This window comes from Lepisosteus platostomus, chromosome 3, assembly GCF_059453375.1.
Source record: "Lepisosteus platostomus isolate fLepPlt1 chromosome 3, fLepPlt1.hap1, whole genome shotgun sequence".
NCBI lineage: Eukaryota > Metazoa > Chordata > Actinopteri > Semionotiformes > Lepisosteidae > Lepisosteus > Lepisosteus platostomus.
This window is the reverse complement of record NC_142613.1, coordinates 66,470,049-66,483,573: the sequence shown is the minus strand read 5'-3', so window position 1 is coordinate 66,483,573 and position 13,525 is coordinate 66,470,049. Positions and strand designations below refer to the sequence as shown.

The window sequence follows — 13,525 nt, the reverse complement described above, 5'->3', positions numbered from 1 at the left end:
TTTGTATAGGATGCCATACATTAGCAAGTGGCTCATGCAGTATTTAATAGGAAGGGAATATTTAACAGAAATCTTATATAAATATCAAAGTTTCCGATTAGGTAAAAGTAAGAGCAGATTTAATGTTGAGAATGTTTTATACTGACTGGTCGTCAACAACTCAGATATATGAAAATAGAATCTGTACTTACATTTTTCCCAAACGAGATAAAAAATACAAGAATACATTCTCAGAGGAATATGTATTGTATGGCATTTAGTCTTACTGATTGCTATATTATTGGACACATCTGGTCTTCATAGAGCAATCTATCTTGATACACTATTCACCTGGACTAATATAATGTATAAGGTTTGATTGAATGGTTTCAGCATTGCACTTAAATAGAAAGAACAGGCCTGAAATGCTATTAAATTTTGCAGTTTGAAAATATATTTTTACTTCAACGAAATGAAATATGACCTGTGGTCATAACTTGAATTTATTACCCTCTTAGGAAGTGCAAATCACTATAATACAGTATTTGTAGTATTATATTGTATTGATTTAAGTATTTCTTTACAGGTAACTAAGACCTTTTCAAAGCTCTTCACATTAAAACACACTTTAGGTCTAACTTAAATATTTTACTAAACACATTTCTGCCTATTATACCCCAATTCAATTCCCAATTCAGTTGTCATAAACAGTATCTTTCTTCTCCTTTAAACCAGGCAGAATAGCAGATATTTTATTTTCTCCCACTTATAAATAATAATAAAATGTAAATATTATTAAAACGCTTTGAAAATCTTACAAAATGTACTTCTCAGTGAAAGTGATGGGATTTTTAAACTTGGAAGAATGAGGTATGTCATGGTTCGATTTTCAAATCTTTCAAATACTATATAACAGGTAATATACACTGTATTGTTTATTATTAAGTATATTGTGATCATATATTCATAAAGTTAATATGAATATGTCACAACAAAATAGTACTTTGTTCTTATATTTTATACAGTTTTTCTAGAAATTATTAAATTATGACTGTGAATATAAATAGTGGGAGTAACACAGCATAGTGAGTAAACCATCAGACTTTTAACAGATGTGTTGTGGGTTCTAACAGATGTGTTGTGGGTTAAGGTCCCTGCCACAGACCCTGCTGTAGGACCTTGAGTGATGTAGTTTATGCCAGTTGCTCCAGTCCACCCAGCTGTATTAGTGAGACCAGCATCACTGGTCACTGGCTCTCTTGTCCACTTAAGGGTACAGAAACCAGGCTAAACTCAGGCACAATGAGCTGCTGTGACTGGCTTGGACTTTACTTTAACCTGTACATAAATCATGTTAGTATTATGCAATAAGAATATAAAATCGACTGTATCTAACTTTTAAATGAGATTAGATATTGCCCACCTTACAGTTTAAATTCCAAATGATTAGGTTTTTGAGAAGATCACATACCATGTCTTTTATCTTGTCCTTTCTTAATGGAGGTAGCAATGCATTGTAGAACCTAGAACAGCAAAATCACCATTTCATTAATTGATATGTTAATATTTTCACAATTAATTGATAAACAAAACATGTTTTTTATAGTCCTTATAGAGCGATGTACAGTATATACAGTAAGTCAAATTGTGGGTCACATGGAATTGCAGCTAATAAAGAAATAATGATCATGTATATTTGCATTATTTTTGGCATTTTCCAAAAGCTATCTGAGAATAAAATGTAATACACAACACTTATCTAACATTCTGCTACATTTTCTTCAGCTGCACATCCTCTGCATTCTTTAACTCTACTTTAGCACCATATACTATTCCTCTGGTCTTCAGTTTACTCTTCTTATATGGCAGTGTTTCCTGTTCCTTAGACCTGGTGATATCAGTGTCAATTAGCTTTTATTTCTATTCAGTTTTTTACTTATTGTAACTGATAACTGAACTACTGAGCACACTAACTTGAAAAGTTGCATGGATTGCTACTTATATACTATTGGAATCTCTAAGATAATTCTTACATTGTGAAGCTAAGTCGAAATCTATAACTTTTTAGTTTTTCTAAATAGTAATAATATATTAATTATAATTAAGAAATAATTAATAAAATCTTAAGTTTAGAACAAGAAAGTTCAGGAGGCCTGAGTGCCACCACGTTCTCCTTCTAATCTGCTAGTCTAACTTGTAATTCTGTTCTGTCTCTTCCAGAAAAGCTATGAATATCATTGTAAGCCCCTTTCTCTTCCTTGCATTTGTCTGTATGCATGGCTCCTCTATCCCACCTCCACCTTTGCTGCCACCCATTGGTTAAATTTCACTCTGTAACATCGAGGGGGGTTCCTCGTCTTTCAGCCAGGCGCCTAACACTCAGGCCAAAGCTTTTTATGCCTTACGTCTTTACAAACATTTCTAAACACCTCTTAGTGCGTGTGGTTATTTCTCTTGAATTTCTAAGAAACTTAATTCAGCTGAAATAAAAACTAGCAAGTACTGAGGTTATGATGAGCCTCATTATGGAATCCCATTTCCGCCAGTGAGGCTTCCATAGTTCCCGGGTGGAATAGTGGACGGTGGGCTTTTTAAAAAAGTTTTTATTTAAACACCAGAAATACAAAAACGGAGACAGAATATGAAAAAAGATACAGAAATAGACACTTCACATCCAGAGGAATTCACAGTTATAAAAGCTGAAACTTAAAAATACTTTTTACATATTTCCATTGTATGTCCTTTTTTACTTAAAAAAGAAGGTTTTCTTTAGCTCATCTGGCAAGACCTGGGTTCGAGCCAATGCAGTGAGGCATGAACTAGGGTGGGAGCAGCGAGGGGAGTCGCAGGGAGATATAAAGTTGTAATTCTGAGTTTTTAAGTAGGAATTCTGAGTTCTCAAGTCATAATTCTGAGTTTTTAAGTCACAATTCTGAGTTTTCAAGTCGCAATTCTGAGTTTTCAGGTCTCAATTCTGAGTTTTTAAGTTGTAATTCTGAGATACCACAGCGCATTTTTTTTTGTTCCTGGCGGAAACGGGCTTCCATATTCTTCTTCATTGCTCTTTTGAACATTTTTTCTAAGTGCTTAAAATGTTTTTTTGTTTTAAAAAAAAGACATTCAAACTGCAGCTCATCTAATCATCTGAAAAATTCTCTTTACTCTTTTATTTGATTATTTGAGATTTGGTGTTTAGTTGAAATCAGCAGCAATCTGAATGCAATTAGACTTAGACCTTAAAAAAATAGTCTATCTCTTTTAGTTGTTATCCTCTTTGTTACTTTTGCTCTAACAGCAACACATTTGTATGATTCTTTTCTGCACTCCATTATCCAAAACACCAAGTTCACATCCTCTAATGAACGAAACAATCATTATTCTTGGTCAAAACTGTAAGTTTAATTTAAAATAAAAATAAAATCTGTTCTATTATGTTTGCTTATAGAATCACGTGATACAAATTACAAGTAATGCTATTTCATATGAAAAGTTTACATCTTGAATTAAATAACAATACTTACCCATGGCCTGTGTCTCTCATAGTTCCTTTACTGGGAACCCACTGAAAGTATGGCAAGAGTTTAAATTTTTCAGTTCCCACAGCAACATAGTACTGGTTATGTTCCAATTCAACTGAACCAAGTAATGGTGTCCCATCTAACATGCATAGTCTAGGGAAAGAAAATAAAACAAAGTAAAAGTATTGCATTGTCACACCCAAGTTGTCAGTGCAACCTCTCATGTAATGTTTTAGGATTGCTTATCAGATCAAAAACAAACACTGCATGAGGTGATATGGCTATGAATTAGGTTTGACTCCATTTATGTAAAAAAATATCTGATTCAGCAATATTAGGCAGCATGTATTATGGAATGCCATCAAGACCTAGCACATATCATCATTACACTAAGATCTAAAAGCACAACTTTGTTTCTCATTATTTACAAATCATTTTACTTGCTTTTCTGTTGACAAGACACACTGTATTTAACACAGTATGTCTTCCTTGGATGAGAGATGTTCCTTACCTATGTACTGCTCCTGTACGTAGGTGCACTTTCTCTGTTACCATGGCGAGCACCCGATCCCAGTTTCTCAGGGTATACTTTGGTATTAGTATTCGAGCTGGAGGAACCAAGATATCCCCATTTGTAAAAACACTACAAAACATAACAACACATGACACTCAGGATAACTAATTTGTGATAGTTGTGCTTCAGCTTCAGCCTTTTTTTATATTAATATATTTGATACATAATTTATTGATATTTTAAAGAAAACTTTCTGTAAAACAATCAAAACTGAGGTAAATTAAATATTACAGAAAACATCGTCTACAATAAATTTGATTCACAAAGTATAAAAAACTAAATATACAGTATATAGTATTGTAATTGTGCTCAAGTGTATATAAACAACATTTCTATTGACCAAGTTCAGTCACACATGCATGCCAACTGACAGAAACACAAACCTGAATTGTAAGACTGACTGAAAAGATTACAGAAATAGATGTCCAAAGCCAAAGCTCATATACTGTTTTCTTTACTTACAGCTGATTAGTATCATGCACGCTTGCGTAGTTGAAGTTGAAGTTTTGTGTTGCAGAAGACATTCATATTACAAATAAAAAATATTCAGAGGCTAAATTTTTAAGACACCCATTCATTCAAATTCAAACCAAGAAACATAAAAATGTGTCATTTGAATGGGAATACCACCAGGCTCCCTTTTACACCTCTTCCTGCAGTACTTGCTGACTGACTCATTCTAGCCAGATTTCTCTCAGCACTCAAGGCCAAACATGTTCTCTCTGTTACTAGTTCTCTTCACGCAGCTTGTGCTGCCTCTCTTTTCACCTTAATCTTTCTTGATCGTTTGGCCTCTTTTTACATTGTAGATCACACTATTCTTCTTTCTGTCAGGCCTCACTACCTAGGAATTTCTGGCACTGCTCAAGCATAGGTTTCCTCCTACAGTACCTCACTGATTAGACATATCGCTTCTGCTGGCAGCGTGAAGTCTGGTGTCTCCTAAGGTTCTGTCCTGTGTATCATTCTGCCCTCTCTACACATTCATCCTGAGTCCTCCCATCTCCTCCCTATAGATTTCCTTTTTTTGCTGATGATGCTTTCTTTCTTTACTCCTTTACGTTTCTTTCCTAATGTCTCTTCCTGTCTCACGGTCATCTACTCCTGGATATACTCTAATATTCTTTAGCTCAGGTTCCCAAGGTCTTCACTCTTTTAACTTTCCTCTTCTTCACCTTTTGTGGACCTTTTTGCCATCCTTTTTCCTCCTAACTCCACCACCATCCTATTCACTTCATCCTCTGTCAAGTGTCACTCTTGAGCCCTGCCTCTCCTATTCCCACCACTCTCTGTTACCAAGAGAGTGTTGTAGCATTTTCTTGCCACTTCTTCACAAGTAACAATTGCAGGATTCACCCTTTTGTTTCCAAGTATTCAGTTCTAGTTCTAGTCCAGACCCTGGTGTTTTCCAATAGTCTTTAATCAAAAAATATTTTGTTTGTCCGTCATGCTTGGCCTCCCTGCCAACTCCACCTATCCGCTCCAGCTCATGTAGAATTCTGCAATTTAACTTGTCTTTTTTCTTCTTTGATTTTTTTTCCTGGTATTCCATTACCACTGTTTTTTTTCACAGCCTTCTTATTGCTGCACACATCCAATTTAAAACTCTAATGCTTGCCAATCATTCATTCAACCACTTTTCTCCTGCCTATCTTTATTCTGTCAATTTCTCCCTACACTTTTCTGTATCCATTCTCTTCCACAGTCCTTTCATTTAATGCCCTCTAGCTTTTGGTGATAGAATAAACCACTCACAGAAATCAGAACTGCTCACTGACCACTTTTTAGCATCTGGTGAAGACTCATTTGTTTAGACACCTGTGATCTCTCAGGTCTCAGCTACAACCTCCAATACTTTGTACACTATATTGCACTGTTTTTCATTCTCAAACTGGTAACGTTACTAGTTAAATTGCTATTCTATATCCACACTTTCTCTATGCTGTTTTAGTTCTTGCTTATTCATTTTATTTGCATGACATTGAGTCCCACTTCCAGTTTGTGCTAGCATTGTCATTGAATGATTTTTTTATAGGTTATGTTAATGACTAAATAATTGATGTACATGCACTATTATTCTGATTAACGTTTCTTGATTTATACTTAAATTATCATATTGTAAATCACCCTGGATAAGAGTGTCAACTAAGCAAATAAATAAACTGATGCATCAAAAAGGAATCAGTGTTGCACACCCTCTCAGAAATAATATCATAGCAACAAGACTGCATCATTGCCCACTCCTCAATTAGCATGTTTTCTGTTAGCCTCTATAGCAATTTAACAGACCATTAGAACCACACTTCAACCATGATAATGCCACAGCACAAATTGTGTGGCTCACAGAAGCATTCTAAGCACAGAGCAATTTTCAAACAGTGGACTAGGTCGCCTGTAGTTTAGCCCATACGTAAACCCCATCTGACATTTGTAGGAAAGGTTGCTAAAGGTTGACAGCAGTGTAGAACGGCAACTCACAAGGGATAAGCTATGTCAAGCAATGATGAACAGCTTCAGCTACAAGATATGGAACCTCTTTTTTTCTATGGATTGCCAGTGTGCAGCTGTCATGCTTAGTAATGGAAGTTCATTATCAGTCCTATTTTGTGGCTAGCTTCAGACAGTTTTTGTTTCCAATACAGTTTATGTCATATCGAGATTTTTAATTTCAAACATGAGTACACATTGTAATTAAAGCTGAAATAGTATACTTAATCACAGTAGGTAAAGTCTATACCAGAGCTGATCATTAGGCCAGAGCTCATCCTGGTGGCTGTAGCATTAAGCACACTAGAGAAGTTGTGACTTCAACCGTGGATGAGACACTGGCCCATCACAGAAATCACCCCTCAGCAATGCTCATGCTTACTAGTAGAGCTGGATGGATTGTAGTAGTCAGGATAAAGTACAGTACCTCTCTCAGAGTAAAACAAGTAGGGTCTGCATGAGTCCAATGGCTTAGCCACTATGCTACACTACCCAGTAATCCCAGCAGGCTAGAAAAAAATGACTAAGGTGTGATTTTAAACTTTATGCTGCAATTATACAGAAAAGGTATTCTTTGACAGAGTTAAACAATTGTTTATTTTACCCTGCTTATAAAATATATAATCTGCTACCTATGGAACATTTGTAGTACAATAACTTCCAAAAAAATCCTTACTGACTTGATAGTACATGACTCATGCAAAACTTTCTTCCATCTTGCAGAAACGATTATTCTGCTGTGAATCACAGGTCGTATCTGTAAATGAAAATTATGAAAAGATTTTAAAATAGAGTATCCGACAATTCAAGTAAAGTTGCCCTATTATTCTTAAAAGTAGACCTAAAATGATTACTCTTTTACATCTCTACAAGACTGGACAGCATTTAATTTTTGGATTGTTTCCTTCTCTTGCTACGTTTTATCAAAAGTAACAATAATGTCTTTGGGAAGAATCTAAGATGAAGTTTTTTAGTGCAGGAAAATAATGGTACATCTTAAATATGGCAGTATTTTAGTGAGTATATTTTCTTTCAATGTCAGTTTCACTTTATGATCTTAAACTTGAACAATGGTGGACTGATGCCAAAAGGAAGATTACGAAGGAGCTGCTTGTCTTCTTACAGCTGTGCTAAGGATTTCGTTAAGCTTCTTGTGAAAGATACCAGGATATCAGCTTTGACAACCTGAATGGGTAGCTTGGTACAGTCTTTCACAACACTATTTGTAAAGATGTGAATCTTGTTCTCAGTTTTAAATACAGTTCCCCTTAGTTTCATTTTGTCTTGTTCGTATTTCACTGTTGATTCTGATCAGAAGTCCATAGTGTTTAATTGATTAATTGATTAATACCATAAGAATTTTGAATAATTGAATCAGGTCCAAGTGAAGCCTTCTTAAGAATCAGGAAGCTCTGGATTATAGAGTTAGATTGTTTAGCATCTCACAGCGGGCCTGTCTCAATGCAGCGCAACTACAGTATATACTGTACTTCATCTGGTGACCACAATTTAACACAATGTTCTAAATGACATCTTACTAATGTGTTGTACTATTTTAATGTAACATCCTACGATTTAAAGTCAAAATTTTTAATTACACATGTTGTTTTTCTAGAACTTTTTACAAAAATCTAAAATGTTCTGTTATTTTATTTTAAGCAGGTTAATAATTTGCTTAGTAAATTTAATTCTTCTTTTCTTACAGTATGTACAATATTGCAATTGATAGTGCCCTATATTATTTAAATGTCATAGCTTATATCAAGTGAAATGTAATTCCACGTCATCTAAATCAAAGTTTTTATAAGGCATCACTCATTTTTAACTGGAAGAATGAATTTAAAGTGACAAGCAGCTTTGGAAGTATATTGCAGCTCTTGAGTCCAGTCCTTTCTTCTTTTTAGATTTTTTTTTTCAAACACACTGCAGTAATGCAGGTACTGTATCTGCAAACATTTTCTTTTGCTCTTCTATTTTAAGCTATAAATGATATGACATCTGTAACTGATAAATAGATTCAACATACTAAAACAGCGCGATTGTTGACTCATGGACATTTTCGCCCATCTCAGCCATTGAGCTCTGTAGCTGTTTCAAAGTCAGCATTCACCTCATGATGGAATCAGCAGCCAGTTTTATCCTTGCCCAGGTGCTCAGTTTTGAGGGACAGTCTGATGTCAGCAGTGTCTGGGTGGTTTGAAATCCAGCTTGAGCTCCTAATGACTTAATTGCATTGTTCATTGACTACAACCACCTTAACTAACCAGTACGTTTTTAGTCCTTGAGTGATTTGAATTTCCTATATGCAGTTTATAAATGGTATATATACAGTATTCCAGGTCCCTATGTAGATCAGGACCAGATCTGTAAATGCGGTAGGCTAATAAAGGGAACATTATCAACTCATCAGCTGATGGTGGTGCTGTTGGACAATAAATGCCAAAGATGTTGCTAGTTCACATTATTAAGTGTTTGTTATAATATTAATATACAAATTATTAATATGATTTTTAAGTTGTCACTTAATATTATAATGTATAGAATCCATACTAATTATGTATAATATAAATATAAGTATATAATATATACTTTTCACCGGTAGGGCAACTACTAATTTTCTGCAATAAATCTATTACTTGAGTAAATAATTCAATTGGACTTAGAATTAAATTTCTTATAGTCAGCAAATTAGCTGCAAAACAATATCATTTTACAACCTTACCTTTAAAGGTGTAGGATGAAATAAATCATTAATATACAGATCTTCACAAATCATAAACGTAAATGAAAGTCAATTAAATTAAAATCATTTTCATCTATTTCTCAAAGTAATTAAATAATAAAAGAGCCTTTACTGAATGCATAAGAAGATATAAATAAACTGCACATGATTTCATAAAGAAAAGTGACTTGGTTAATAAAACCTAAGTTCAAGTTCAAGTTTATTTGTCATCCCAGCCATATACAGTACAAGTATACAGAGGAGCGAGATATCGTTCTCCAACTCTCCAGTTCATCTCCAGGTCTAGTGTTGATATTGCATTGAAGAACAAGTGACTATCTCTCACATTTGGGCCAAAATTAAATTGTTCTATATAGAGACCAAGATTAGGGGAAAAAAAGTCATTATTGAGTTAAATTGCAATGTTGTTGCCTTATATAGAAAACAAACGGGGCAACAGTGTTCTTATGTACTGTTCATGTGGCTTGTATATGCACTCAAAAACACTTAAAATTCAGGGCCTTTAATGCGTGAAAAAATTACATTACATTAAATTGTTTACATTAAATGCAAGTATTCTACTATGCATGGGGAATTCAACTATTTAAGCTGGAAGACAAATGTCCAACATTTAATCATTTCACAGTGGGTACCACCTACAAAGATATCACTTTGGGAATTTTAAAATTACTTGGCACATAATGTACATCTTTTCTTTTCATTAGTAGACAGGACCCCAAGCCAGCATAAGCATTTTTCTTGCTGGTGGACTTTTGCTATTTCATCAGGTACAGGTCATTTTATTTTGAATCCACAAACAAGAATCTGTCCTGGGCAAACATCAGTGTTCCATTCTCTTTGAATAGCTGAGGATGGATTCAATTAGTAAACACTCTTGACAGCTATAATTTTCTCCATAGTGCCATTAAACTGTATTAATATATGCCACTTTTCACTTCTGTATGAGTTACTGTATGCATACTGAGGAACTTGTTCATGATGAATACATAATGAGTAAGATCCACATTTTTGGATTATTTAAGCAATCAGTATGTAATCTGTATTCTATTATATTCTATTAATGTGTTATGTGATGCGTGTGTATCATCATTACAACCAAATAAGCAAAAACAGCTTTAGAAAAGAATCCTACAAAAGAATCCTACAAAACATGTGTAACACATGTGGAAACTATATTTGAAATATTTTCTCTGTATAATTAAGTTTATTATATATTTGACACTTAAATATATTCCTAAATATATTTTTATATTGTGGGGGATACTTCTTCGTCTGTGGTGATTAGTATATTTCATGCAGATTTTTTGAGAAGTATCTCTTTTTTACTATGCTATGGTTTGAATTACTTTCCCTTTTTTAATAAACTAAACACAACTTAATCTGATGCTATCAGTCAATGTTCTAAGGATATTTTTTGTGCATGGTATTAACTGGGGAGGGGGGAGAAAAGGAAGATAGTTTCACATTTATACTTTATACATTTATATTTTTAACCCAAAGGATCCCAAATGTGTTTTAGCATAATACAGCTGCCACCTTTTGATGAACAGAGCACCTGGACGACATCCTACAGAAGCCCATCTCTTATCATGAGAACAAACTGCAGTCAAAGTTAACCTGCACCATAAGCATAGTAATGAGAAGTTTCTGATGTCAGTGTCACAACCCTTTACATCAGGCCTCTTCAAATGTTGTCTAAAAGCACTGTACTGCATCACATTTTATAGGCCTCTATAAATTACTTCAAAGACTATTAAAGAAGGGTTAATGATTCAAATTAAGCATATAATGACTTCACTTAGAGAATTAAGATTTCATGTGGAATTACCATTAAAAAACTGTCTCTGAAGGACCAGAATGTGAAAAAACGTGTTTTATAACCACTTCACATCCTTATAAGCTTACCAGTTCATTCTTCTTTCGCTGTGGTTTCTTTGTTGTTATGTGAAGATAGCTGCAAGAAAACAAAAGTATGTTAGACTGACTTGTAAGACTTTGGCATGGATAAACAGGAGCTGATTGTTGTTCTTCTTATGACTATAAATTATTATTTTTAAAATGAAAAACACATAAGCCACCTTGTGTTAGCAATTAGCAAGATAGCATATGTCAGCATCAGCCCACATAGCGACACTTTACCAAACAAATGACCACATTCAGTGCAGTGGGTGTAACAAATTTCTTCAGAAGAGAAATACTCTTACAGACTGCAGTAAAAACCAGAGGATTTGATGTGAATGATCAAAATGGACAGGTAATGCATAGAAACATTCAGTACAGAACCATATTAATTTCAAATTAGAATGACTGTGATTTTGAAAGGAATGTCAGCACAAAGAAGAAACTGTAATTTACATTTATGGATGTTCATTTAGTATGATCTGGCAGAAAAAGGCTGAATAGGCACTTTAGCAATCAAGTGAAGAGCAAGGGCTAGCAGGCATCTGCTCTCCCACTGTATTCACTGTTGAGCAAAAAATACTTAATAGAACACTTGCAGGTCCTGTTAGATCTGATAAAACATGAGAGTAGCCCATAAACTATCAGACTGTGTATTGTAGCATTGTGCATCCCCGGTGTTAAACTGTCCTATGAACTTTCCCCTTTACCCTTAACTAGGCCCACTCTTTCTCTCCTATAAAGGGGGGGAGTCTCTACTCTCCATCCCTTGCTTTGTGTCTGTCTAGCAGTCTTTCATCTATTTTCCCGCAGTGACTTATATGCTATTCTAATGAACCAGTGTGTGTGAACCTGAAATCACCTGCTCCAGCATGTCTTCCTGCACTAGGTACTGTACTAAGTAACCAACAGAGTCGTCACAGTATGATATAAATTATAGATTTATACTTCCCTGTGATACAACTGAAGTGGAATTCAAACAGCATCGAAATCCCCCCCATAGTGATTAAATTTAATTAAACTGAAAGACCAAGCGGAACAATAAGAATTGGGAAAAGTACAGTACATACACTTCGTCTTTACGTACTTTTACACATTTTTGACCACGATGTGGTTTGAGAGGATACATAAAATGTTTCAGGAACAAAGCTTTATGAAAGAAAGGTAATTAAGAAATGTAATACACTACTACTATTCGAGGCTAAAGTCAGACTAAAGCAACTCGTTGAGCAGCTTTACGGAATGAGTCTAGCTCTATTCAAACTATTGCTGCATTACATGTTAAAGGTACACCTAAATCCATGATACAGTTGTTCTTTATGTTGCTGTTGCTGATGTGGTAGGTTAGTAGTAGCTGTGAGCTTTTCACAAATTAGGAAATCCGTTAATCCCATTCGAATCTGTAAATTGGACAGGATCGTGGATCTAAACATTTAGCGCGCACAACGTCTGGCACTGTCCGTGCTCAGTATTTACAAACACTTCACTCTATTTGGTACTCACTCAAGCTTTTTAAATCGCTCTGCACCGGCAGCTACGTATCTCTCTCCGTGCTGTAAATGCTCCAAATCCAAAATCCGGTGCCCGTCCCGCGGAGTATACACGTTTCTCACAGCACCGAAAGGCGCCTCCACCCGCTGAGTTACTGAGCTCAGAAACGTGTCGAAAGTTGACATGTGCCTCTGGTTGATCACAAACTTCCTGCCGGGAAAGAAAGTATCCCCATTGCGGTACATCACGACGGTTTTTGTCGGCGGAGGCTGAGGGACTGAAGCTCTGCCTGAAATCCCGGACATCTTTCTCTGCCGTGACAATAACAGGTTTTAAATTCCGACCAATAGATTAGGTCAAGTAGCAAAAGTCATCAGAATAGCCTTGTGTAAAGTGAAACCCTGAAGTATCTGGCTAAGACACCAGCGCTCATTCGGGTGTGTGGCATCCTCTTATTCTCAGGTATCCATGACCAGACTTTTTATTTATCGGCGAGCAGTATTGTTTCTTGATCGGTGGCAGTTTCTCCGGGTAAAGTACCACAGAAGCATTGTTTGATGTGTTTCCATGGCAACCATCTGCAGCATGGACCAGCCTTCTAAATTAATTAACTGACATACATGTAACACACACACCATACAAACTCATCGTTTCAAACGCATTCACTCTCAAGGCAGATGTGTGGTGTAGAGAAACCAGAAAAAACTACGCTATAGGTACCTTACGCTTACTCAGAGCTCTTCTTCTTGTTAAGTTTTTTATCATTTTCCTAGTTATATCGATACGCACATGCATTTTCTTAGATATTGTAATAATAAAAAGTGAAATAATTTC

The 13,525-nt window shown here is 35.3% G+C and overlaps 1 protein-coding gene across 3 annotated transcripts in view; it reads right to left on the bottom strand.

Annotated features, from left to right (window-relative positions):
- dcdc2c (doublecortin domain containing 2C) overlaps positions 1–13,253 on the bottom strand; it is a 36,007-nt gene extending 22,754 nt beyond the window's left edge. For all 3 annotated transcript variants that reach the window (XM_088626548.1, XM_088626546.1, XM_088626547.1), the window contains exons 1-6: positions 12,704–13,253; positions 11,207–11,255; positions 7,239–7,315; positions 4,009–4,140; positions 3,501–3,650; positions 1,451–1,502 (exon numbers count right to left, since the gene is read on the bottom strand). In XM_088626548.1, the coding sequence (XP_088482674.1) occupies positions 1,451–1,502; positions 3,501–3,650; positions 4,009–4,140; positions 7,239–7,315; positions 11,207–11,255; positions 12,704–12,996 (753 nt within the window). In that variant the 5' untranslated portion in view covers positions 12,997–13,253. The remainder of the gene's footprint in view (positions 1–1,450; positions 1,503–3,500; positions 3,651–4,008; positions 4,141–7,238; positions 7,316–11,206; positions 11,256–12,703) is intronic.
- Between the last annotated feature and the right edge of the window lie 272 nt (positions 13,254–13,525).